Below are 26,053 nucleotides of genomic sequence, written 5' to 3'. Positions count from 1 at the left end.
AAAGTGTGTGTAACATGGTATGAAAATCTGTTTGATTAATTCAGGGTTATTCTGTCCACAAAAGGGAGGAACAGAAAAAATAGATAGATAGATAGATAGATAGATAGATAGATAGATAGATAGATAGATAGATAGATAGATAGATAGATAGATAGATAGATAGATAGATATGAACATAAAAGTCTTTATACACCTCGGCTAACCAGATTCAAGCTCAATTTTTCACGACTTTACAAGATGCTGCCACCACCATGCTTCACAGCTGGCATCATTTTCTTATCTATTGACATTAGGTGAGCCGTAAGGACGAAAGGACACTTTGCCGCATTTAATCTGTCATCTAAACATGCTGTTTAAACAATAAACAATTCTGATTTTTATGGAAATAATCATGTTTTAAGGAAAAAATTGATAAAACGATTTATGGCTAAATAACCTGTAAGGTGGTGTAGTGGTTAGCGCTGTCGCCTCACAGCAAGAAGGTTCTGGGTTCGAGCCCAGCAGCCGATGAAGGCCTTTCTGTGCGGAGTTTGCATGTTCTCCCCGTGTCCGCGTGGGTTTCCTCCGGGTGCTCCGGTTTCCCCCACAGTCCAAAGACATGCAGGTTAGGTTAACTGGTGACTCTAAATTGGCCGTAGGTGTGAATGTGAGTGTGAATGGTTGTCTGTGTCTATGTGTCAGCCCTGTGATGACCTGGCGACTTGTCCAGGGTGTACCCCGCCTTTCGCCCATAGTCAGCTGGGATAGGCTCCAGCTTGCCTGCGACCCTGCACAGGATAAGCGGCTACAGATAATGGATGGATGGATGGATGGATATCCTGTTAGGAAAGCAACCTGTACTTTCTACGGTACCTTACTCAACACCTGAAGTATATTGCTCATTTTACAAGACTTTCTAATTGTGCACTGCAAAAACAAATACTGTTCCGTTCAAACAACAAGCCGTACACTCGTAACATCTGGACAACCTATGAAAAATTAACTGAACTTGCCCGAGTCCAACTACAGAGGGAGATGCAGAACAAACAGAGGTTCCTGCCCTTATTGCATGAGATCCTGGGCACCCAACCTGCTGTAGCAGCAGATGGGGAACATTGATGATGATGATGATGATGATGACGACTGATGTATGTTTTTATTGAGAGCATTACATGCTACAGGCAGAAATTCGATGAAATCTTTGCAACTGTGTTCATAGAAAGTCGATAATGATGGCAGAGAGAGTGGAGTTGTTGTGTTTCTGGACCGGTTACTTAAACAGTGTTATTACTACCAACCTTACTAACAAGCATCAAAGCAAACGCATAAGTGTTAGCACCTCTGGGTTCATCCTAAACTCTAACTCAGCGAAGCAATAGCTAAGTCTGCATGGGAAACTCAATGAAACATCATAATGACTTAAGGAACATTGATGATGATGATGATTTTCGCCTGATGTGACATGAACTTCCAACGCAAAGCCAAAGATGGAACATGACTCTGGGTGTTTATCCTGAAGGTTCAGCCACATTCTCAGAAGTGTTTCGAGTGAAACGAGTGCGATCTCAGATACTTTCTGGTTCAACTCCGCTGCAATTAGCCATGTGATCAGAAGTTGTGGAAAAGTTGAAGAGAATGAAGAGTCATGGGAAAGACAGGAATCTCAGAACTGGAGTGGATGAGAGAGAGAGAGAGAGAGAGAGAGAGAGAGAGAGAGAGGTCTTTATAAAGCTTCTCAGACGATCCATAAACTACTTGGAAAAAGTGCAAAGACGCGCACACGCACACGCACGCACACACACATCCTACCCCTGCTGTAAAAACATGGATGCACTTATCCTTTATAGTTTAACTTAATGAGACTTGCCTTAGGCAATTTCTCTTACCCACACACACACACAAGTATAAACTTTACAAACTTCTCTCTCTCTCCACACATACACCTCTATAAAGAATTATGGGTGTAGTTTACACAGTTTACACAGAATGGAGCGAAAAACAAAAATCATCCATCGATCAGCAGTTCTGCAGGAGGAAACGCGGGTCCGAGCAGAACGACCAGAAAGGCTACAATAGCTTAAAGAACCACTCTCTACATCCGTGATGAGCAGAAAAGCATCTCATATTTCACATGGATGTCCTGTACATTAGTTCTTTATCTTCCTCTCTGTATCGCTCTGATAGTTTGCGTGTGTGTGTGTTTCTCTGACTCTTTTGCTCTCTATTACTGTTGCATCTAATCCCATCGAACACTAACCCTCTCTCTCTCTCTCTCTCTCTCTCTCTCTCTCGCTCCATGTCTTCTTAACTACTGCACGTTCAGCTTCTAAATTGGACTCGTCAGCGTTTATTCAGTGATCTCACTTTCCACATGTGCTTTACATCCTCCCACATCAAAGTGAAAGTGTGTGTGTGTGTGTGTGTGTGTGTGTGTGTGTGTGTGTGTGTGTGTGTGTGTGTGTGTTCCCACAGACAGACACTCATTTGGGTGTAATTACACCGCGCCTGCACAATCCGTGCCCGAGTCTGCACACACTCATCTACTAATGTCCTCGCTACACTTTTCTGTTGTTCCTGAAAGTGTGTGTGCGTCAATCACACATTGAATTGGATGGTAGTTCCCTAATAATGATGTGTTTCATCAATAAAATTAACCAACAATACTGATTTTAACACGCAGACTAATTTCAGTGACATGACGTTTCACTTCGACGCTTCAGCAAAAACTCGGGTGTGAGTTTGTTTGGGCTGCAGCCTCATACGTCCAACTGAACGTTAACTGTGATCGAAAGAAGTGCGTACACTCGGGGTTGCACAGACTAATCGACGAACATGTTCACTTTTTATTGCTCGCATTGTAGCCTAAAGAAGCATTCAGCCGTGTGGGATCAAATCACCAAAACATAACAATGTCCTGAATTCATTTTTGATCTAACCCCTAGCGTCAGACCTTCAGGATATGACACACGAGCCTCTGTGATTCTGAAGGTCGTAGCCAGAAAAGTGTACAAAACTTATCAGGTGCTCTGAATCCTGTGGGCGGAGCAACTGAGGCCACAGGAAACTGTACTGACATTTTTTTTTTTTCAAATATGCAGTATGTTCCAGTTGATATTTACATTTGTAGTTTTGATAGCTGTGTTCCCATAATGCACCGCAAGCATAGCTGGTTTTCAAAAAGGAAACTTGAGCATGCAGGAAGTATATTAGCCCTGGATGAGCACTTCCCATCTTTCCCAGAGGTGCCAATAATTCCATTCCTGATGATATGATCTCACTCGTACGGTGTTGTTCGTTTTGCGTCTCAGATTAGCTGAGGTTTTTTTTTTTATGAAGTATCTTTTCATCATCCCAAAACACGGATTCTTTTATGTTTTCTTAGCAACCATTCATTCATTCCAACATGAGTGTTTGGGATCCAGACATTGACCTGGAGAACATTCCGGAAAACACAACATCGCTACACAATTTGAGCTTTTCTCCATTTTCTGAATCACAGTGAAATTTTAACATCTTTATTGCTATCCGAGTTAAATCTGCAGTTACAAGGTGGTGTGTGTGCACATTTTATATATATATATATATATATATATATATATATATATATATATATATACACACACACACTGACTCACCTTTTTCACAGTGTGTCCCATTCCAGCCTGGTGTGCATTTACAGGCTCCACTGACATGATCACACACTCCGTTGACACACTCGCAAACTCCTTCACACTGCAGACCATACCGGCCCTCGGGACACCCTGCCACAAAGCATCATGGGAAAGTTTTCACACAAACATGTTCATGAGAAAACGCTTTTTAATACTTAAAACCTGAGTGTAAGCTGCACTTGCATCATGGTGGCTTCCTGCAGTACAAGAGAATGTCCACAAGGTGGCAGCATTGACAGTATTACTACTCAAAAATCTCATCTCATCTCATTATCTCTAGCCGCTTTATCCTGTTCTACAGGGTCGCAGGCAAGCTGGAGCCTATCCCAGCTGACTACGGGCGAAAGGCGGGGTACACCCTGGACAAGTCGCCAGGTCATCGCAGGGCTGACACATAGACACAGACAACCATTCACACTCACATTCACACCTACGCTCAATTTAGAGTCACCAGTTAACCTAACCTGCATGTCTTTGGACTGTGGGGGAAACCGGAGCACCCGGAGGAAACCCACGCGGACACGGGGAGAACATGCAAACTCCGCACAGAAAGGCCCTCGCCGGCCACAGGGCTCAAACCCGGACCTTCTTGCTGTGAGGCGACAGCGCTAACCACTACACCACCGTGCCGCCCACTCAAAAATCTGTTATTTCATTCTCGATATCAGTGAAAGTACAGGGTTAGTCAAAATTATGTGAACACTAATACATTATTTTTCTCCTGAATGTGTGATGCGCCATGACCGCTGCTAGCGTAATTGGGCCCTACTTTTTTGAAACCTCAACAGTGATGTCAGATGTCTACTTACAGATGGTGCAGCAGTACGCCATTGATGAACTTCCATGACAGATCCGATTGGTTTCCACCATTTAAGTGTTCACATAATTTTGACTAACCCTGTACTGATTCCTGCATTGATTTTTTTTTTTTTTTTAGTTTAAACATCTTTCATCAATATTAGTTCACGATTTCCATTCGACACCCTTCTCATACTGGTGCCATGGGATTTAGTGCATTCCATTTGAACTGGGAAGTCAGAATTTCCAAGTCCTCAGTTGGTCATTTCAACTGGAACAGCACCAGAAGTCAGATTTCCAACTTGGAAAATCAGAAGAACCTTCACCAATCCTGATCTCAAAATCCAAGATGGCTGCTGTGCATATCAACAGTATGAAATACTGTTTATGAGCGCTTGTGTCTTATTTTTGTCTTGAATCAGTCTCTCTGTGGACATGTTGGTATGGTGTTTGTATGCGGAAAATACCATGTAATGTGCTGTTATACACATAACTGGTATGGCTAACAACGCCTAATACTGGTGTCCATCTTGGTTTTCTGACTTGTTGTACTGGAACACGGTCAACTCGGGTGTGATGTCATTCCCAGCTCCGATTTACAAGGTAACTGGAATGCAGCATTTGCACTCGTATTATCTCTATCTAAACAGAGCGATGCAGCAGCACTTTAGTCCTTTAGTGTGTCCAGCTCTCTCTCCTCCTCATCTGTGCACTCTGCTTCAAACAGATGCACAGTGGTGTAGTGGTTAGCACTGTCACCTCACAGCAAGAAGTTTCCAGGTTTGAATCTCATGGCTAATGGGGTCCTCTCTGTCTGCAGTTTGCATGTTGTCCCCTTGTCTGTCTGGGTTTCCCCCACAGTCCAAAGACATGCAGATTCGGTCAAATCCCCAGCCACTGGGGTTGTACAAGACAGTGCGTACTTAGTGTCGGTCCCAAGCCCGGAAAGATACAAGGCCCAGTGTAAGATTAACAGGCACTAAGCTGGTTATTAACCTTCTGAAAATAAAGCTTCATGTGCATTTCTCATTAAGGTGACACTGGACGTCACTGGGAAGCAGCAACAGGCGCAGTTTCTTCATTTTAAAGAATGGATTATTGACTCTGAATTAATTCTGAAACATCTGGACCTGGAGTGTGGAAGGAAACACTCACGCTGTTCACACTGCTCGCCCGTGTATCCAGGACTGCACGTGCAGCGCCCACTGCTGGCCTCACATGGTACCGTGCTGTTAGTGCACTGGCATACATTGGCACAGGCGGCACCCCAAAATCCAGCAGCACACACTACACACATGACATGACAGCATGTTGTATGTTTATTATAGATCTCAATATGTACATACATACATCGCACACACTGACCTGCAGAGCAGTCGTGTCCTGTGTATCCTGGAGGACACACGCATTCTCCTGTCACAGGATCACAGCTGCTGTTGGAAGGGCAAGTACAGCGCAACACACACCCTGGTCCATATGATCCCACAGGGCATGCTGGGAGAGGAACGCAAACATGCAGCTTCACATCAAAGCCTTATAATCACACTCTCGCTCGAATTTATTATCGTTTTTCAGAATAAGGATGTATACAAGGTCTTCTGTGGCACTGGCGCTGCTCATTATCTCAGACTGGTGTATCATGATGAAAAACAGATCATCATTGATGTGGTGAAGTTTTCTGCAAGGAGACGTTTAGCATTAACAGAAGGAGTCTCCAGTATCAGTGCTTTGGAACATGTTGCTTCTGTAGCAGATAAGGCTGGTCCATGAGAACCGTGGCTGAGGCTACCATGGCCATTCTGGCAGGTTTTGTAGGTGATCTTTCACATAAATTCAGGTGGCGTAAATATGCAAATGAAGCCACGGAAGACGCCAGTAAAACCAGCAACGCATAGCAACGTATGGCCTTATGGTAACAACAGCGGTGTGTACGGTTTTTGCGGCTGCAGTACGGCATAGCCACAGCAAGATGAAATAAGCCACACCCGCTCAGCAAACTTTTCACTTTCTGCAAAGCGTTCTTCTGTAAATATTTTGAGCTCGATGGTTGCAATGGAATGCTACAGTAACCCACGTAAGCCTCACGTATGCCTCAAGGATGCTCATGAATGTCCTGATGGTTGCAACAGATGAATTCATCCTGTGCTTGACCCACGTTAATTTTCAACAGAGGTGGACAGTAATGAAGTACATTTACTTGAGTACTGTACTTAAGTACACTTTTTGAGTATCTGTACTTTACTTGAGTATTATTTTTTTGGCAACTTATGACTTTAACTTCACGACATTTGAAAGACAAATATTGTACTTTTCACTCCACTACATTTCTATCAAGGCCCTCGTTACTATGAAGCAGCTTTGAAAGTGGATGTTTTTTTCTTTTCTTTTCTAAAACGTGATTGATTTTTTCGCAGGTGACACTGAGACAGACTATCAGTAATCACTAGGGTCACGTCACGTCCATAGACTGGATAAAATCAAGCTCAGTGATTTCTCAGCAGCGTTATTTAACACGATCCGTTGATGGCAGAATGGAAGGAGGCGGTTCTTCTGGAGAATGCACGCACACCTATGGTTCTATACCTAGAACCCATGCTTCAGTTTTCTGAAAGGATTAAAGATTCGTTTCATTTTAAATGTTTGCTTTGTTTGCCGAAAACGGAGCACATCACGGCTTACAAAAACTTGCCGTCTGACCTGCGGAAGCATATTGAGGTTTGTAAACGTTTTATTCCAAGAGAAAGCTTGCAATGAAGTTGTCTGTGCTTTTAGAGCTAGTAGTAACATTGCAATAGCTAGACAGTCTGGTTAGTCAAAATGATTTCTATGAATTTGCCCACCAAGTTGCCATCGCCTTGTCCACGGCTAACGATAACACATAGCTAGTTAACTTGGACATTGTTAGTTAGCATGTAAAACTGGAGTTAGGCTAACATGAATAATGTTAACTTATCTGAAGTGCTTTCAGAAATGTTTTAGCATAATCTTGCCAAACAAACAGAATGTAGAAATCTTTCTTTTCTAGTAGTGTTTGTTACCCAATATGATTTCAAGTTTGAAAAGATTTTGCTAGCATGTCAGGTGGCGCTTCACTGACTAGCTAGCTTAACATTAAACCACCATGATTCCACAGGCAGATCCATTATGCGCATGAATACATACACATGCAGGCACGTGAGACCTGTGAGATGGACAGTATTGTACTAGTCAGTCACAACAAATTGCTGGCATTTTTTGTTTTGATGTCAGATGATGGTCTTGCATTTTTTTGTCTTGCTTAAAGCAGTGCTGCTGTTGGGCAGTTATTAAGCTCGAGGTGTGGACCTGGGTTTTAATCAGGTTGGATTGTCCTTTTTATTTTCTGAGCAAGCTGCATTTACAGCTATTCCACGGTCTTCCTGATTAACCTACACATGCATGTGTGCACACACTGCCAGAGCTGGGTCAGAACACTACCATGCTGCTTTGTGGGGGCGGGAAGGAGTGTTACAATTTTTTTTAAAAAATGACAATGCCTCTTTTTCAGTTCAGTTGTGTTTCATTTTGTAACGTTCTACCAAGCGTTTATTCTACAGGTTCTACAAGTTAGTCAGTAAGTCCAGTCGGTTGCTTCAGAGGCATTAGGTTTTGTAAGCGTTGTGGCAATAATACAACAATGCGTTGACAGAAAATGTACTTTTCATACTTAAGTATTTTTAAAAGCAAGTACTTCAGTACTTTAACTTTAGTAAAAATTTGACTGGACAACTTTCACTTGTATCGGAGTAACATTTGACCAGTGGGATCTGTACTTTGACTTAAGTAATGAAGTTGGGTACTTTGTCCACCTATGATTTTCAACACAACCAAACTTTACAGGGATGGAAGCCACACCCCGACGGTTGTCAAGGTAGCTCCATGGCTCTCGCATATTCTGACAGAATGGCCAAGAACACATGCCAGTTGACCCCCGGAAGGCCCAAAATTGTCTACCGTGAAGTGATTCCGGCTGTGTGAGACCAAGGCATAAGAAAAGTCTTCAGGATCCGATGAAGAGAGAAACTGAAACCGGTAACCTCTGATCCTCTGGCACTTCAGGGTTATTGCTATGAAAACACGATTCCACTCCATCGAAAGCTCCATCTCTCTTCTCTGGCTGAAGGTTGTCAGGTTGTCATTAGATATGTTCTTGGCATTTGATGAAGATCACAAGCTTGGAGTGATCAGTGTAAACTTTCAAAAAAGTTCTCAGCTCTCAGAGATTTCTGACAATAACTCTGATAAAAATCGAGTCTCATTCTTCATCCATTCAAAAATTCTTTCCCACAATTCAAGCTTCTCCGTGCCAGCACCGTGTTCCGGGTGAGTGCAGCTTATTGCTGGGGCAGAATAACCTCAATGGCCCTTTCGAGGTTTCTGGTTATTACACTTGTGGGCTTCAGGGTGTAACAACTCCAGCAGACATGACAGTAGCGATTCCATTTGCACTCCATTTTCTCCTCCGCACTCCTCAGCTCTCTCTCGCTCTCTCCCTCTTTCTCTCTCCAAGTTTCTTCATTTCAGTCTTTGGTGATCACATGCACAGTTTTAACCAGGAAGCCTGTTATTAATCCCTTTATGAGGTGAGCTGGTTGGCTGGCGTCAGAAAAATGTGCAGCACGCAGCATCTCCAGGATTAGCATTCAGAGCCTGGATTAATATTTCCCAAGGCCTGTTTGATGTTTTAATTCACAATAACTTTGTACAAACAAATCATATCCCGGGAATTCTGACATCTTCTGGAATCGGGAGATTCCATATGAATCAGAGGATCGACCAAGGATTGTGTCTCGCAAGGGATCAATTTCGCAAAATATGTTTTGAACCGAAGTGGGCGTGTCATGTAGGAGGTGTGTCGTAAGCACTGTGTGTCTGCAGTTAGATCTCCTTGAACCAACTAGATAACAGTTTGCAAGTGAAACAGAAGTATTCGTGGAATATTTATTTATTAGCTTAGGAGGAATATTGTCTTTTTCAGGATATTTTGAGCATCAACGCATTGACTGACATGCCCCTTATGACCATAATACACACCCATTCTTTTCATTTGTGGCACATATAGCCTTAAAAGCTGAGGAAATAAACCCCTTGGCAGTGTGCAGGTACAGGAAAATAATCAACATCAGGGTGGTGTGATGCAGCAGAGCTGCTGCTACAAACCACAACCATTTCTTCCCAAGGTGTTTTATTCCTCTTATATTTCACCAATTTGTCAACTCTTACACTGTTTCATTTACTAAGTAGGCCTCGTTGTATTTTTAGCGATTTATCGCGACTTGTAAAGTGTGGAACGTCTGAGAGACGAGTCTGTTCCTGCGATCACTGATGTTGCAGCAGCGATAAACAGTTGTTCCTTGTTTTTGTTTTGTAATTACAGTGGTGCTTGAAAGTTTGTGAACCCTTTAGAATTTTCTATATTTCTGCATAAATATGACCTAAAACATCATCAGATTTTCACACAAGTCCTAAAAGTACACAAAGAGAACCCAGTTTAAACAAATGAGACAAAAATATTATACTTGGTCATTTATTTATTGAGGAAAATGATCCAATGTTACATATCTGTGAATGGCAAAAGTATGTGAATGTCTAGGATTAGCAGTTAATTTGAAGGTGAAATTAGAGTCAGGTGTTTTCAATCAATGGGATGACAATCAGGTGTGAGTGGGCACCCTGTTTTATTTAAAGAACAGGGATCTATCAAAGCCTGATCTTCACAACACATGTTTGTGGAAGTGTATCATGGCATGATCAAAGGAGATTTCTGAGGACCTCAGAAAAAGCGTTGTTGATGCTCATCAGGCTGGAAAAGGTTACAAAACCATCATTAAAGAGTTTGGACTCCACCAATCCACAGTCAGACAGATTGTGTACAAATGGAGGAAATTCAAGACCATTGTTCCCCTCCCCAGGAGTGGTCAACCAACAAAGATCACTCCAAGAGTAAGGCGTGTAATAGTCGGCGAGGTCACAAAGGACCCCAGTGTAACTTCTAATCAACTGAGGGCCTCTCTCACATTGGCTAATGTTACTGTTCATGAGTCCACCATCAGGAGAACACTCAACAACAATGGTGTGTATGGCAGGGTTGCAAGGAGAAAGCCACTGCTCTCCAAAAAGAACACTGCTGCTCGTCTGCAGTTTGCTAAAGATTGCATGGACAAGCCAGAAGGCTATTGGAAAAATGTTTTGTGGATGGATGAGACCAAAATAGAACTTTTTGGTTTATTTCCCAGGCTGCATTATGTTTGGAGAAAGAAAAACATTGCATTCCAACATAAGGACCTTATCCCATCTGTGAAACATGGTGGTGGTAGTATCATGGTTTGGGCCTGTTTTGCTGCATCTGGGCCAGGACGGCTTGCCATCATTGATAGAACAATGAATTCTGAATTATACCAGCGAATTCTAAAGGAAAATATCAGGATATTTGTCCATGAACTGAATCTCAAGAGAAGGTGGGTCATGCAGCAAGACAACGACCCTAAGCACACAAGTCATTCTACCAAAGAATGGTTAAAGAAGAATAAAGTTAATGTTTTGGAATGGCCAAGTTCATGTGAGGAAACCCACCAACATCCCAGAGTTGAAGCTGTTCTGTATGGAGGAATGGGCTAAAACTCCTCCAAGCCGGTGTGCAGGACTGATCAACAGTTACTGGAAATGTTTAGTTGCAGTTATTGCTGCACAAGGGGGTCACACCAGATACTGAAAGCAAAGGTTCACGTACTTTTGCCACTCACAGATATGTAATATTGGATCATTTTCCTCAATAAATAAATGACCAAGTATAATATTTTTGTCTCATTTGTTTAACTGGGTTCTCTTTATCTACTTTTAGGACTTGTGTGAACATCTGATAATGTTTTAGGTCATATTTATGCAGAAATCTAGAAAATTCTAAAGGGTTCACAAACTTTCAAGCACCACTTTGTTTGACCTCATTCATCTCTGTTCATAGGACGTTTGTGTAAAGGACCATGAAAAGTCTGATTTTTTTTTCCCTGATGTTTGATGATGAACACTGGAGTCACCACGGTGGTGTGATGGCATGTTGTGTCCCTCTTCTCCCTCATGGTGGCACTATTTCCCAGGCTGTTTTGAGCTGCTTGGAAGCATGTGTTCTTTGTCTTTATGAATTCCAGGTGAGACTGATTGTGGAGGGGTGGAGCCTGTCTTTTAAAACTTCCTCAGCCCTGGACAGTGGGGGAGATTTTTTGTAGCTGGATGGCTGGCGCCTTGTGTTTAATATCATTACTCATTTTTCTCTTATTTTTCCTTTTGTTATTTAACCAATTATTTAATAAAACCCTGAAAGTTGAGCCCATTGGACTTTTTTGTCTTATAGGTTGTATTCAGTTTGGCTGGACATAACAGGCAAAATAATAATAATAATACAGCTCATCATGTTACCAAGAAACCGGAAAATCCCCTGAATGCAAAGCACTGACACTGGAGACTCCTTCCATAAATGTGAAATAATAACTACTGATTAATCTTGCTTGCTCGGTCTTTAAAGGAAAATATCAGACTGAAGTCTTGACAGTACAGATCAGCTCGGTCCATACAAAAAGACAGAGGTCTGATATTTTTCTGTAAAGACCGAGCAAGCGAGATTAATAAGTAGTTATTATATGGCTTTTTTTATTTCTATGATTAAAATAGACGGTCATTATAATGAGGCGTGACACTGCTTTCACGGTTTCAAAACTGAATTTCCGTTAGCAGTTAGCAGTTTCTGAATGCTCATCCTTGCTCGTTTCTTGAATACCTCAGTGACTTGTTTGTCTTTTGTGTTTCAGCCATTTTTGATTCCGTTTTTCATTTCCAGTTCATCTTTTTTTGTGTCGTTTTGTGTTTGTTTTTTGCAACATCGAAAGCCAGCGCCTTGGAAAGAAACTCTGTAATCACCCACGGGCATTACGGGTAAATGCTGCACGACAAGGAACCAATCAGAGCGCACGATTTTACCCGAAGTAGCTTGTGCCAACTTACAGAAAGCTTCGTTTTATCAGTCGCCGTGTTTCCATTAACCTGCTTAATGCACTGTTTGACACTGTGAAATAAAAAAACGAGTAACGGAAACGTGAACAAAATTCTAATGTTTTTACGCTCACATGAGGTGGATTTTCAGACGATTCGAAAAAGCAATATTTTGCAAAATTGAAATGTAAACACCATTTTTCGCATTTAAGTCACATGACATAACATGAAGAGCAAATGGAAAGGCTACCTTTGTGGAAAAACAGAGCGCTCTGTAAGAGATATCGCGAGACGAGAAAGCCAGCTTTAATCGCATCCCATCACATCGCATCACCATTGTGTTTTGTCGACTTTTTTTTTTTTAATCTGTTCTATTTTACGCAACAATGTAAAGGAAACCCGGCTAATAATGATATGTTTTGTTTTTCAATAACAGTGTGTTTTTCCTTGCCTTAGATTATTTGGAGCAGATACGTGTACACAAGCATTTATCCCCTACATGGCCTTTTTGTGAGTTACAGTCATTCGAAAATACTTCGGAAATGACACGATTTCACGTAAACACTACAAACTGCTCCTTTATGTAGAAGTAGAACGTGTATATCTCATATTTCCAATAAAGCGAGAAAGCTTTGGTATGGCGAAAGGCTCTGTTTTTTTCTGAACTCAGGCCTGGTGAAGTGTTCGTGTTTCCTGTGTTATTACTGTACAGAGAGAAAGTTATGGCTTAAACAGGCCTCGTTTTATTTCTTCTGAAGTTACTCTGTCTTTCAGTGGAACGAAAACAACTTTCCACAATGTGATGGGAAGGAAACCCTTTAATGCACACGCACACACCACTGTCGGACCTATCAGTAAGATTTAATACACAGTAGAGAGTGATAAAGATATCCAGGGCATTGATGATTTCTGGGAAATTTGAAGCTGAACCAGAACCCTGAGGTGCTGCACTGATGTTAGCTGCCACTAGAGGGCATCAGAGGACAGCAATTTCAGAGCCATCCTGCTTTGTGGGACTTTTCATGGCTGCAGTATCAGGGGAATAAAACACTATGGAATGTCTTGTTCCAACTTCCTGCATTTACTGCTTTCACATTAGCTTTTTTTTTATTATTATTTCAAGATTTTGACCCACAACATACCCCAACTCACCTGCCTGGCAGCGGTCACCATGGTATCCAGGTTTGCAGGTGCACATCCCATTTTGGGCGTCACATCTGAGTGAATTCTCCTGAACACAGTCGCAGTCATGTGAACATCCACCGCCGTACGTCCACCTAGGACACGCTTCATACAGCAAGACATAAGAGACAGAGTTTCATTCCTGGGTTTTGGGGGTTGGCCATGACGTAGATCTATACATCTTCCTCTATGGTACGTGCTCACTACTTGAGCAAGTTGTGGTTAAAAGTTTGTGACCCCTTTAGAATTTTTTAAAGAATATTTATGTTGAAATTCAATCATAATTTCCATATTTCTGACCTAAAACATCATCAGATTTTCACACACGTCCTAAAAGTAGATAAAGACAAACCAAATAAACCCATGAGATAAACATATTATCCTTGGTTATTTATTTATTCAGGGAAATGATCCAATAATACATATCAATAAGTGGCAAAAGTATGTGAACCCTTGTCCGTCCTGAACATCAGCTTAGAGGAGTTTTATCCCGTTCCTCTGTATGAAACATCTTCAGCTCTGGGATGTTGGTGTTTTTCCTCACATGAGCTGCTCAAACAACATTTCTACTGGATTAAAGTCAGGACTTTGATGTGTTCCTTCCAAAACATTAACGTTCTTCTTCTTTAACAATCTTTGGTTGAACGGTGTGTGTGTGTGTGTGTGTGTGTGTGTGTGTGTGTGTGTGTGTGTGTGTGTGTGTGTTTCGGGTCCACTTTATCTTGTGATTCAGTTCACAGACAGATGTGCTGACATTTTCCTTTAGAATTCTCTGGAATAATTCAGTATTTATTGTTCCATCAAGCCGTCCTGGCCCAGATGCAGCAAAACTAGCCCCAAACCATGATACTACCACCACCATGTTTCACAGACGGGATAAGGTTCTTATGCTGGAATGCAGTGTATTCCTTCCTTTCTCCAAACATCACACTTGTCATTTAAACAAATAGTCCATCCACAAATATTTTCCAGTAGCCTTCTGGCTTGTCCTCATGATCTTTTGCAAACTGTAGTCAGGTAGCAATGTTCTTTTTGGAGAGCAGTAGCTTTCTCCTTGCAACCCTGCCATGCACACCATTGTTGTTCAGTGTTTTCCTCATGGTGGACTTATGAACATTAACATTAGCCAATTTGAGAGAAGTATTTAGTTGTTTAGAAGTTATTCTTCCTTGGTGACCTCGTGGACTATTAGTACACGCCTTGCTCTTGGAGTGATGTTTGTTGGTCCACTCCTGAGGAGGGTAACAGTGATCCTGAATTTCTTCCATCTGTCTGACTGTGGATTGGTGGAGTCCAAACTCTTGAATGGTTTTGTGACATTTTCCAGCCTGATGAGCATCAGTAACTCTTTCTGAGGTTTTCAGAAATCTCCTTTTGTCGTGCCATGATACACTTCCACAAACGTGTGTTGTGAAGATCAAATTTTGATAGAGTTCTGTTCTTTAAATAAAACAGGGCAAACGCTCATCGGCTTGTCTCCCACTGACTGAAAATATCCATCCATCCATTATCCATAACCGCGTAGCCTGTGCAGGGTTGCAGGCAAGCTGGAGCCTATCCCAGCTGACTATGGGCGAGAGGCAGGGTACACACTGGACAAGTTGCCAGGTTATCGCAGGGCCAACACATAGAGACAAACAACCATTCACATTCACACCTACGGTCAATTTAGAGCCACCAATTAGCCTAACCTGCCCATCTTTGAACTGTGGGGGAAACCAGAGCACCCGGAGAAAACCCACACAGACACTGGGAGAACATGCAAACTCCACACAGAAAGGCCCCCGTCGGATACTGGACTCAAACCCAGGACCTTCCTGCTGTGAGGCGACAGTGCTAACCACTACACCACCGTGCCGCCCTTACTGAAAACATCTGACTCTAATTTCACCTTCAAATTCAGTCCTAATCCTCAGGGTTCGCATACTTTTGCCACTAAGTGATATGTAACACTGGATCATTTTCCTCAATAAATAAATGAATGAGTATAATATCTTTCTCTCATTTAGCTACTTTTAGGACTTGTGTGAAAATCTGATGATGATCTTATTGATGCAGAAACTTAGAAAATTCTAAAGGGTTTACAAACTTTCAAGCACTGCTGTAAATCCATTCAACTTCCTCGAATGGTTTCCTCTCCTTTCCCTGACCATGCAGCGATTCCTTAGCTTTGTGAATTCTTTTTCACACAGCTGAGTTCATCTATTTAAGAACAAGAAGACAGAGTCATCTATACCCCCCCCCCCCATATACCAACTATATACCAAGTTTCAAGATACTATTTGTCACATTTTTCAAGTTGTGCTGCAGGAAACCAACCCTACCTCTTTACACTGACCTCAGCAGCCCATGGCATAATAAGCCCACCGGACCTTTGGTCCAGGCGAGCTAAAATTAAAATTTCTCACATTTCTTAGTCTCAAAAGGCGCATATACATTACTTAATCAACACATATACCAACTTTCAAGACCATACCACTCATAGTTTTCAAGTTCTGATCTGGAAACAAAACCTACCCCAAAGACTAACCTGAGAGACTGTGTCTGAAATTGTTTCCATGGAAACATGAAAAATTAAAAAATTTCAAATTTCTTAGTATGAACAGGCACATCTGCATCACCTTGTTAACATGTATACCAAGTTTCAAATCCGTATCATGAATAGTTTTGGATATATGCTCCAGAAACGAACATCACTCTTAGAAACTAAGTCAAAATCTATTTTTTATGTAAAATTTTGAAAAATACTTCTTTTTTTTTTCAAAAATCCAAAAGAGCAAAAGGCACCAGTTCACATGTTGTTTGATATGTATACAAAGTTTCATGAAGATATCTTCAGTAGTTTTAAAGATATGGCCCGGAAACGAAAACGTGATCAGACAGACGTACAGCCGGACGGGCAGACAGAACCCATTTCTATATCCCCCACCAAACTTCGTTTGGGCTGGGGATAACGAGACAAAAATCATAAGAATGTAATAAGAATGAAGTGAAAATTCTGTCATCTTTCGTTAATATTTTTTCCCTGCGTTGGTCATACATGGAATGAAAGTAAAATTTTTAATTTCTTTGTTTTATTGGGCAGAATTTTTTATTAAAAAACAAAGAAATGTAAAAATTGTTTGTCAGATCTGGATAAAAACTTACACAGATGGCAAAATTTTCCATATCGTCCAGCTGCACAGAAACACCCTCCATACACGCGGTGACAGCGTCCATTATTGGGGCAGTTACATCTTCTACGGCAGAACTTCCCGAAAAAGCCCTGAGGACATCCTGGAGGATAAGACACACACATCATCAGAGCAAAACATTTTATACTTTTAAAGTATCTGTGTTAAAGAACTGAAGATGGCATTGAGTGGTGTGTGTGTGTGTCTGTGTGTACCATCTTCACAGTGCAGGCCTTGGACTCCAGGAGGGCAGAGACACTTCCCGCTCACTGGATCACAGCGTCCACCGTTCTGACATGCACACACACTGTTACAGCCCACACCATACGTCCCCTCCACACACGCTGCGAGACAGACGGACGGACAGACGGACGGACAGACAGGCAACATTTAAATCTAGTTGTAGACTCAAAATTCTTCACAATCAGTCTCTGAATATCATGTTGCTTTAAATGTAAGCTGTCCTGTTGCTGAAGAAATATTCAGATTGTTGAAATTTCCACAAAATCAAAGACAAACCATGTTGTCTGACCAAACACTGGTGATCTACTGTATTGAAAGGACAGAAAGAAGAAGAAAATGTGATTCATTTAGTTTTATTCTCGAAGAATTTATACGTCTGAACATGTCAGAGTGTGTGTGTTGGTTGGGGTACATGCCTCCCCATCTGGATTTGATAAACGGAGTAACCCACATTCCAGACTCTGCACTTCAGAATGAATTAGCGAAGGAACCACCAATGCATGAACGCACCACAGGTACCGCAGAGAGAAATATGATCAGTCCATAACTCTGTGTGTGTGTGGAGCACTGGATTAGAGCCAGTTCTACATTTTATTCTACATTTCTTTCAGATAGTAGTCAGAAGAACCGTTTCAGAACAACTCACAAGAAATGAGATATTAATAACCGTTGTTACACCTCAGCGCTAATCAACTGACGAATCTGATTGGTCAGAAGTTGGTGATGACTCTTCTTCCCACCACCATGTGTCTGATGTAGCTTCAACTTTGACACACCTCGTTTTGTTCGGTGTCTGGAATTCTGTAGAACTCTCCGCAACATGCCCTCTAGGGGTCAGCACAGGGAAATGCATTTCTTTCTTGGCAGATGGATCGAAATGCTACCATGTCACATGTAGCCATGGATGAGATGCCATTTTTACCTCACCCAAGATGGAGCCCACCAGGGGGCGAGGTGTTGTTTTCGTTAGCAACATTACGGGAAAACAGCTGGACCAATCTTCATGAAACTTTCAGGATAGACGGGCATTGATCTCATATAGAACCTCCAACATTTTGAGGGTCATCCGGTCCAGGTCACAGTCACCAAAAAGGTCAAAATTGTTTTTTTGGGTTTTTTTCACGATATCTTCCTTCATATTCATCATATTTACTTCAAACAAAATCCAAAATGTTCATCTTTCAATTCTGCTTCCATTTATATGCTACAGTACTTGACAGGGTATCTCTCATAGTTTTCTTAGCAGTTGGGGGTCAAATGTCAGGAGTCAAGGTCACGGGTTTTCAGAGGCTCATAACTAGGAAACAGTTCAAGATCGACATATAGGAAGTCATATATGGGCTTTCATTTGGTACCATGACCTTTGACCTTGAGTGACCTTGAAAGGTCATACGCAGATTTTCAGAGATTCATAGCTGGGAAACGGTTCAAGATAGAGAGATACTTAATATTATTGACATATATAGAAAGTCATAGGGCTCTCATTTGGCACCATGACCTTTGACCTTGAAAGGTCAAACTCAAGGTCATGGGTTTTCAGAGGCTCATGACTTAAAATGGTGAATGACAGACAGATGTTTACCATTATCAACATATAAGAAGTCCCATATGGGCTTTCAGTTGCCACCATGACCTTTGACCTTTGAAATGTCAAACTCAAGGTCATGGATTTTCATAGGACTCTAACCTGACAGCTGATGATTGAGAAATATTACCATTATTAACATATAGGTAGTCCCATATGGGCTTTCATTTAGCACCATGAATGTTGGCCTTGAGTGACCTTGAAATGTCAAACTGAAGGTCACAGAATAGGCCACACTGCTGGACGAGGTTTGTTTTGCCTGGCAACACTTGTGTTTTTGTCCATTTTCACCATCAGGTCATTTGGAATATGTGCAAATTCTCTCTTCGAAACATGTTTCGTGAACTGTCTTAGGCTGCATCCACACGACAACGGCAACGAGATTTTTTTTTTTAAATATCGCGTCCACATGGGCAACGGATCAGTAAAATTTCAGGTTCATATGGCAACGCAACGCTTGCTGAAAACGATGCAATACACATGCCACACCTCTACGTGCGCTGTAAGACGGTCCCATCGGAGACACCAGAACAATAGAAGAAGTAGACGCATGCGCAAAAACCCCTTCTTCTGTAGCATCAGCCACATAAAGTTTTGATTATTAGTCAGTAGCGTAAAATAGTATCTATTGTCTAAGACACTTATTTATATTTCATATTAAAACATCTATGTAAATTAATACATAGAAAGCCTGGCCAGGCGCTGAACGTTCTTCTGCCTTCACTTTAAGAGAAATTCAGGGCAAGCATGAGCCTAGGTTCTTCCCTGTCACTGTCACACGCGCACACCTTCTCACTCCCTGTCCTATGGATATAGTCCCTTTAAATCACCTGCTCGTTTTTTGAATGGAGACGCGGAAAGAGGAATGAACGGGGGTAGATGGAAGCCGGTACGCCAACATTCTGAGATCCTCCAGAATTCTTTAATGGTCCGGAATAAATTGAATGCTACACGTTGATGGATTACTTTGTTCTTCTACGCCCTTTTTGAGGAATGTATTGTCGGACTTAAACCAACATCTGAAGAGGTGAGATCGCTCCTTTTTTTTCCCCTATTTTTGCTGGCGGGATTGTCATGTGGTTGTGATGTCATCGTAAACAAATCCGTTCTACTCATCCAGACGACTTCGCAACAGTGCCGTTGCCAGATTTTTCCACTCTGGAACCCGTTCTCAAAAGATTTCGTTTTGGAGCACCCAAAACGCCGGTGCCGTGTGGACGCCAGGCCGAAACGATAAACAATTTTATCAGATTCACCTGAATCCGTTGCCGTGTGGACAGGGCCATAGTTTTGTTTAACTGCGGTCTCAGTGTGGTCACCTGAATGCTAACCATGTTTTTAGCAAAGTAAAATTCACAAAGCACTCAACTAAACAAGCAAAATTAGTTCCTTTTTAATGATACAGTTACACGACGACCAACATAATCAACCGACTGAAGGAACTGAAGGAAATCGCCTGTTAGCTAATTCATTTTTTGAATGCTAACTTCCTGCCAGTGTCGCAAAAGTTCAAGTTTTTCAACATCCTCCAGTGAAATTCCAGACTGATTTTTTTTTTTTTTATACACACAGAAGGAGGAGTTTCACAAACACATTGCCGATCCTGGAGGTTCCCATAAGAATGAATGGACTTCTGATTGACTTCAATACATACACAGAGCTGTGTTCCAGTCCCTCAGTTAGGCTATGTGACAAACACATATATATTTTTTCCTTCTTATTCACTCCAAGACCAAGAGAGAGATAAAATTACAATGCTGATGAGGGAACAACTGTTTATAGCTGCAATACCTAATGTAGCGAGCTAAGATCATGGATTAATATCAGCTGGATATCTTGAACAGGGTACGAGTAGTAAGTATGAAGTGAACTGGTTCCTTCACGCTTGATTGAGCTCAACGGTTACATCTGAAGATGAATCCTGTTAGCAGCTGCATTTGAAAAGTTCTCCAGATTAACTTTCTGACAGTAGTTTGTTTGCACTGATAAACTTCGTACAGTTAGGTTTTAATTTCTTCACCATTCCAACTCTATCCAAAATACCTTCAAAGGTATAACATCACACAATCAGTACTGGTGAAAATTCAATGTTCATCAAGCAGGTCTGGAGCAAAACCAAGTAAAAGGAGCTTTAAGACAGAAGAACAGTGATAGTTTAAGGCACTGTCCACGCTGAGGCTGACCCACCGTTAGAAGAGGAAACGGTCAGGAAGCTTACAGTCACAGAGGAGCGTAAGCTGAAAGACAGATTCCAGTCATCTGCTGTTTCATTCCTGGCTCAGTTCCTGCTTCAGCCTGAGAACTTCTCCAGTCTTTTTGTCCATGATGTTGAGTCAGTATCTTTATCTGGTCTGGTTTATGTCCCTGACTCTAATCCTGGTCCGGTCATGACACACCATGGTTCCTGATTTAGTTCCTCATCTCATCTCATCTCATCTCATCTCATCTCATTATCTCTAGCCGCTTTATCCTTCTACAGGGTCGCAGGCAAGCTGGAGCCTATCCCAGCTGACTACGGGCGAAAGGCGGGGTACACCCTGGACAAGTCGCCAGGTCATCACAGGGCTTAGTTCCTCTGATTCTTTTTTTTTACTTTTCTCTTTTAGTCTGGTTGTGATTTTGATTCTGGATTTTAATCAAGGTTACCTGCTGGGAAACGGACCCAAGTTTTCCATCGAAGCAAGTTTTTTGTTTGTGTGTGTGTGTGTGTGTGTGTGTGTGTGTGTGTGTGTGTGTGTGTGTGTGTTTGTTTGTTGGTTGGTTGGTTGGTTTTTGGAAAGCCTAAACCCAGGGCATCAAATATGTGGTAACCTGAACCACTGGAGCAATTTAGAATTTGTCTTCAAAATGAAAATGATTTAATAATTAAAACAAAAATTGTATTTAAAAAGAGTTAATCTTTGTTATTCCACTAGGGGGCAAAATAGAGCAAGAAACCAAGCTCGCGTTATGTACTTCATTTGCTCGCTAAAAATTTGACGGTAATCTTTATAAAAATCTAGACGGCCTTCCGATTTCATAAAATCGGTGAAATTTAGTTCCCTCTGAAATGTGGTCATTGTGATACATGTTTATTTCTGTAATATCTCACAAAATATCAGGCCATTCTATGGCTGGGAAGTTATTTAATTTGAGGGGATTCCCGAGCAAATAATGTGCATGAAATCGCTCGCTTCGCGCAGTCAAGCAGACAGAGGAAGTCCGTGTGTGTGCGCATGCGCAGGTTTAACTTTGGCACTGACAGTTCCATCATTCCGTCGCTAAACGAACAGCTGATCACACCGAGGTGCTCGCTGAGCGCCGATATTTATTAGTTTGGTCCTGCGTTTCCTTTCCTTCGTATAGAACATAACGTCTTTTCTTCTCGCTTTCCGTTACTGTAGTCGGTCTTTCACGTTTCATTCGCACACTCACGTCCTCCATTTTTCTCTCCTGTTTCAAATTTGTATCCCACAATGCCTTGCATGAACGGGGAAAGCTTACCAAGTCATGCATGACGTAGTATCTTGTATTGCATCATGGTGAAGCAGGAAAAAATAGCGGAGAATTTAGGGCCACGTGGAGATAAATTCATTAATTGTTTGGTTTTAAAAAATGAATAAAATTAGAAGTCTGTGATTCGAATTCAGTAGCTTTCAGTCCACTAAACAAAAATAATTGGGTGTCAGGGAAAATTCTTTTTTTTATGACCTACACTTGATAAATCTGAAAGGCAGTACAGCTTTAAATTCATTTCAGTTCCAGGTTTTAACGCTGCGAATGTGTCGAGTAAGTTCATTTGTATTGTGTTTTGAACAATAGACATCATCACAAAGCAGCTTTACAGAAAAATATACATTTTAAACAATGACAATTTTCCAAATTTATTAATGTTTCATCCCCCGAACCTGAACACAAAGACACTAGAGATATTCCAGGAGCTCCCCCCTGGACATCTTGGACTCACTCTGGTTGCAGGTGATGCCGGTCCAGCCAGGTGGACAAACGCAGCCATCGCTGTCCTCTGCACACACCCCACCGTTAGTGCAGTCCTCACAACTCACACTGCAGTCTTCACCAAATGAGCCGGACACACACACTGACACACACACACACACACACGAATGTGTAGACTGCATACAGGAACACCTTCCAGTCAATCTTCAGCCAAATACGGTGTTTGGCATAAGTATTCACCCCCCCACCCACTCCACGCTTTGAATAATTCCACAGTATGTCATGGAGTTAAATTGAATTATTTTCTTTCTCCTTATTAATTAAAAGAAAAAAGACATGACATGGCATGCATTCCAGTCATTTTATCAGGAATAAGGATGTTGTTAGGCACCCCTTGATATGAGAATGGATTTATAGCTTTGAAACATGACATCATTAACACTGATGTCATCAACATTTGTATGTACTGTATATCGAGGAATTTACAGCCACTCGAAAGCCAATCAGATTTCAGAACCAGAACTACCTGTTTCTATTTTATATAATGTTTTTTTTATGGTGCTCTTCAGTATTTTTAATACTTTGACTGCATACACATCAGTTCAATTTAACATATGGTGTCACTTCTGAGGGTATCTGTCTACACTGGAGATAATTGTTGGGCGTGAATATTTATGCAACCACAATTTTTAGGTTTGTTGTTTTAAAATAATTTTTGCAAACTGTACTGATATTTGCCCCTATTTCAGTATTATGGGTTACGTATTTTTGTGTCCCAGTAAAGTTCAGGTTCAGTTCCATGTTCCAACGCCACAAAATGTGGAGAAGTTCAAGAGGGGTGAATACTTATACACCTTAGTGAAATTGGATACAGGTCATTTCGTCCAATGCGATTTCATCCGATAGTTAAGACATTTCATCCAAAGCCTTTTTCATATGCACTGTCAGTTATTTTATATTTCAGGTTTGTTTAAAAAAAGGAGAAATTCTCAACGGAATTTGACCGAAGCAAAACACGTTCTTGCAACGTGAAAACGAAACCGGAAATGATGAGAATCAGTGAGTGTCAACTTCGGGTGCATTCGTCTGGGGCTGCTTGTGGGGAGAGATTGTTTTTATTTGAACAAATTACATAGAAAACCTATACTCGCACTTGACAGATATCCTTGGCAAGTGTGAGATATGAGATATGATATCCAGATATGATCCAGAAAACGTGCGCTTTCTCAGTCTTTATATAGGCACGCTGATGCCTCTTGATTATGTGCAGGTGAGCCTCATTAACACGTGCAAGAGTCCACTCAGGTGCGCTCCGGACTGCACGCGCCGAGCGGACTCTCGCACTCGCGCTGTTAATGAGGCTCACCTGCACATCAAGAGGCATCAGCGTGCAGATATACGTAAAGACTGAGAAAACGCACGTTCTGTGCAAAGTATTACACCAAGTCAGCGCACATTACCGAGCATTATTCTCCCGTGTGGATTCCCTGGGTTTCCGATCCTGTTTCCTGTTCTTAGTTTCTGTTTTTGTCTTTGCCTGATTTAGCCTGTTTGTGCCTCGCCCCAGGGCGTAGCCATCATTTTAGAAGTGAGGGGGACAAATTGTTCAGAGGTCTATTGAGTGATTTATCATCCTCTCACATTCAGTTGCACCTCTCCTTAGCAGCGAAAGAACCACATAACCACAAACAGCACAGCACCAGAGAACCGACTTTAGTTCTTTAAAATGATATACTATCAAAATCTAAAGTCAAAATCTAAAATCTAAAGCTGCCAAACTCTGGTTGAGTTGACATAGAATGACCCTGGAGCATCTCCAGCCAGATAATTATCCTATGTACATTTCTTTGGCCAGTTACAATTTCTCCTACAATAATATAGATAGTAAATGTGCAAAGTAAAATGTATAAATAGAATTAAGAATAGTAGTAGTGACGTAGCTAGTTATATTCTCTTCTCACCTGTGACCCTGCATAATCATCCCTGTTGGCCTCTGGTCCACTGTCTCCTCTCTCACCCTGCTCTTTCTATTGTGGCAATAAAGATTAAACAAATATGTGGAAAGCAACATTTTGAAATAGAATTAGGAATACAGTAATAATAATCAGCAAGTTCATGTCCTTTAAACTTTAACTACCACAAAAATAAATTAAATCTTTATAAAAATAACAGTCAAAGGATCACAAATACATTTATATTCTTATTTTCTACCCAGAAATGAGTAACCTTAGAGTAGCCAAAATAGTAACGTTACTCAAGTAAGAGTATTGTTAGTTTTAGAATAATATTACTCAAGTAAAAGTAAAATGTACAGTGGGGCAAAAAAGTAGTCAGTCACCAATTGTGCAAGTTCTCCCACTTAAAAAGATGAGAGAGGCCTGTAATTTTCATCATAGGTATACCTCAACTATGAGAGACAAAATGAGAAAAAAAAATCCAGAAAATCACATTGTCTGTCTGATTTTTAAAGAATTTATTTTTAAATTATGGTGGAAAATAAGTATTTGGTCAATAACAAAAGTTCATCTCAATACTTTGTTATATACCTTTTGTTGGCAATGACAGAAGTCAAACGTTTTCTGTAAGTCTTCACAAGGTTTTCACACACTGTTGCTGGTATTTTGGCCCATTCCTCCATGCAGATCTCCTCTAGAGCAGTGATGTTTTGGGGCTGTCGCTGGGCAACACGGACTTTCAACTCCCTCCAAAGATTTTCTATGGGGTTGAGATCTGGAGACTGGCTAGGCCACTCCAGGACCTTGAAATGCTTCTTACGAAGCCACTCCTTCGTTGCCCGGGCGGTGTGTTTGGGATCATTGTCATGCTGAAAGACCCAGCCACGTTTCATCTTCAATGCCCTTGCTGATGGAAGGAGGTTTTCACTCAAAATCTCACGATACATGGCCCCATTCATTCTTTCCTTTATACGGATCAGTCGTCCTGGTCCCTTTGCAGAAAAACAGCCCCAAAGCATGATGTTTCCACCCCCATGCTTCACAGTAGGTATGGTGTTCTTTGGATGCAACTCAGCATTCTTTCTCCTCCAAACATGACAAGTTGAGTTTTTACCAAAAAGTTCTAGTTTGGTTTAATCTGACCATATGACATTCTCCCAATCCTCTTCTGGATCATCCAAATGCTCTCTAGCAAACTTCAGACGGGCCTGGACATGTACTGGCTTAAGCAGGGGGACACGTCTGTCACTGCAGGATTTGAGTCTCTGGCGGCGTAGTGTGTTACTGATGGTAGCCTTTGTTACTTTGGTCCCAGCTCTCTGCAGGTCATTCACTAGGTCCCCCCATGTCGTTCTGGGATTTTTGCTCACCGTGCTTGTGATCATTTTGACCCCACGGGGTGAGATCTTGCGTGGAGCCCCAGATCGAGGGAGATTATCAGTGGTCTTGTATGTCTTCCATTTTCTAATAATTGCTCCCACAGTTGATTTCTTCACACCAAGCTGCTTACCTATTGCAGATTCAGTCTTC

General features: G+C 41.5%; 1 protein-coding gene across 9 annotated transcripts in view; it reads right to left on the bottom strand.

Annotated features, from left to right (window-relative positions):
* The window catches only part of megf6 (multiple EGF like domains 6), a 106,882-nt gene that overhangs the window by 28,452 nt on the left and 52,377 nt on the right, over nt 1–26,053 (bottom strand). For 7 of the 9 annotated variants that reach the window (XM_060943271.1, XM_060943268.1, XM_060943270.1 and 4 more), the window contains 7 exons: nt 22,579–22,710; nt 17,020–17,148; nt 16,779–16,907; nt 13,602–13,736; nt 5,814–5,942; nt 5,604–5,735; nt 3,615–3,740 (listed from right to left, as the gene is read on the bottom strand). In XM_060943271.1, the coding sequence (XP_060799254.1) occupies nt 3,615–3,740; nt 5,604–5,735; nt 5,814–5,942; nt 13,602–13,736; nt 16,779–16,907; nt 17,020–17,148; nt 22,579–22,710 (912 nt within the window). The remainder of the gene's footprint in view (nt 1–3,614; nt 3,741–5,603; nt 5,736–5,813; nt 5,943–13,601; nt 13,737–16,778; nt 16,908–17,019; nt 17,149–22,578; nt 22,711–26,053) is intronic. The other 2 variants (XM_060943273.1, XM_060943275.1) reach the window with 2 other exon arrangements.

Source organism: Neoarius graeffei, chromosome 16 (genome assembly GCF_027579695.1).
Source record: "Neoarius graeffei isolate fNeoGra1 chromosome 16, fNeoGra1.pri, whole genome shotgun sequence".
NCBI lineage: Eukaryota > Metazoa > Chordata > Actinopteri > Siluriformes > Ariidae > Neoarius > Neoarius graeffei.
Note: the sequence above shows the minus strand (reverse complement) of the source record. Positions and strands in the feature narration are given on the sequence as shown.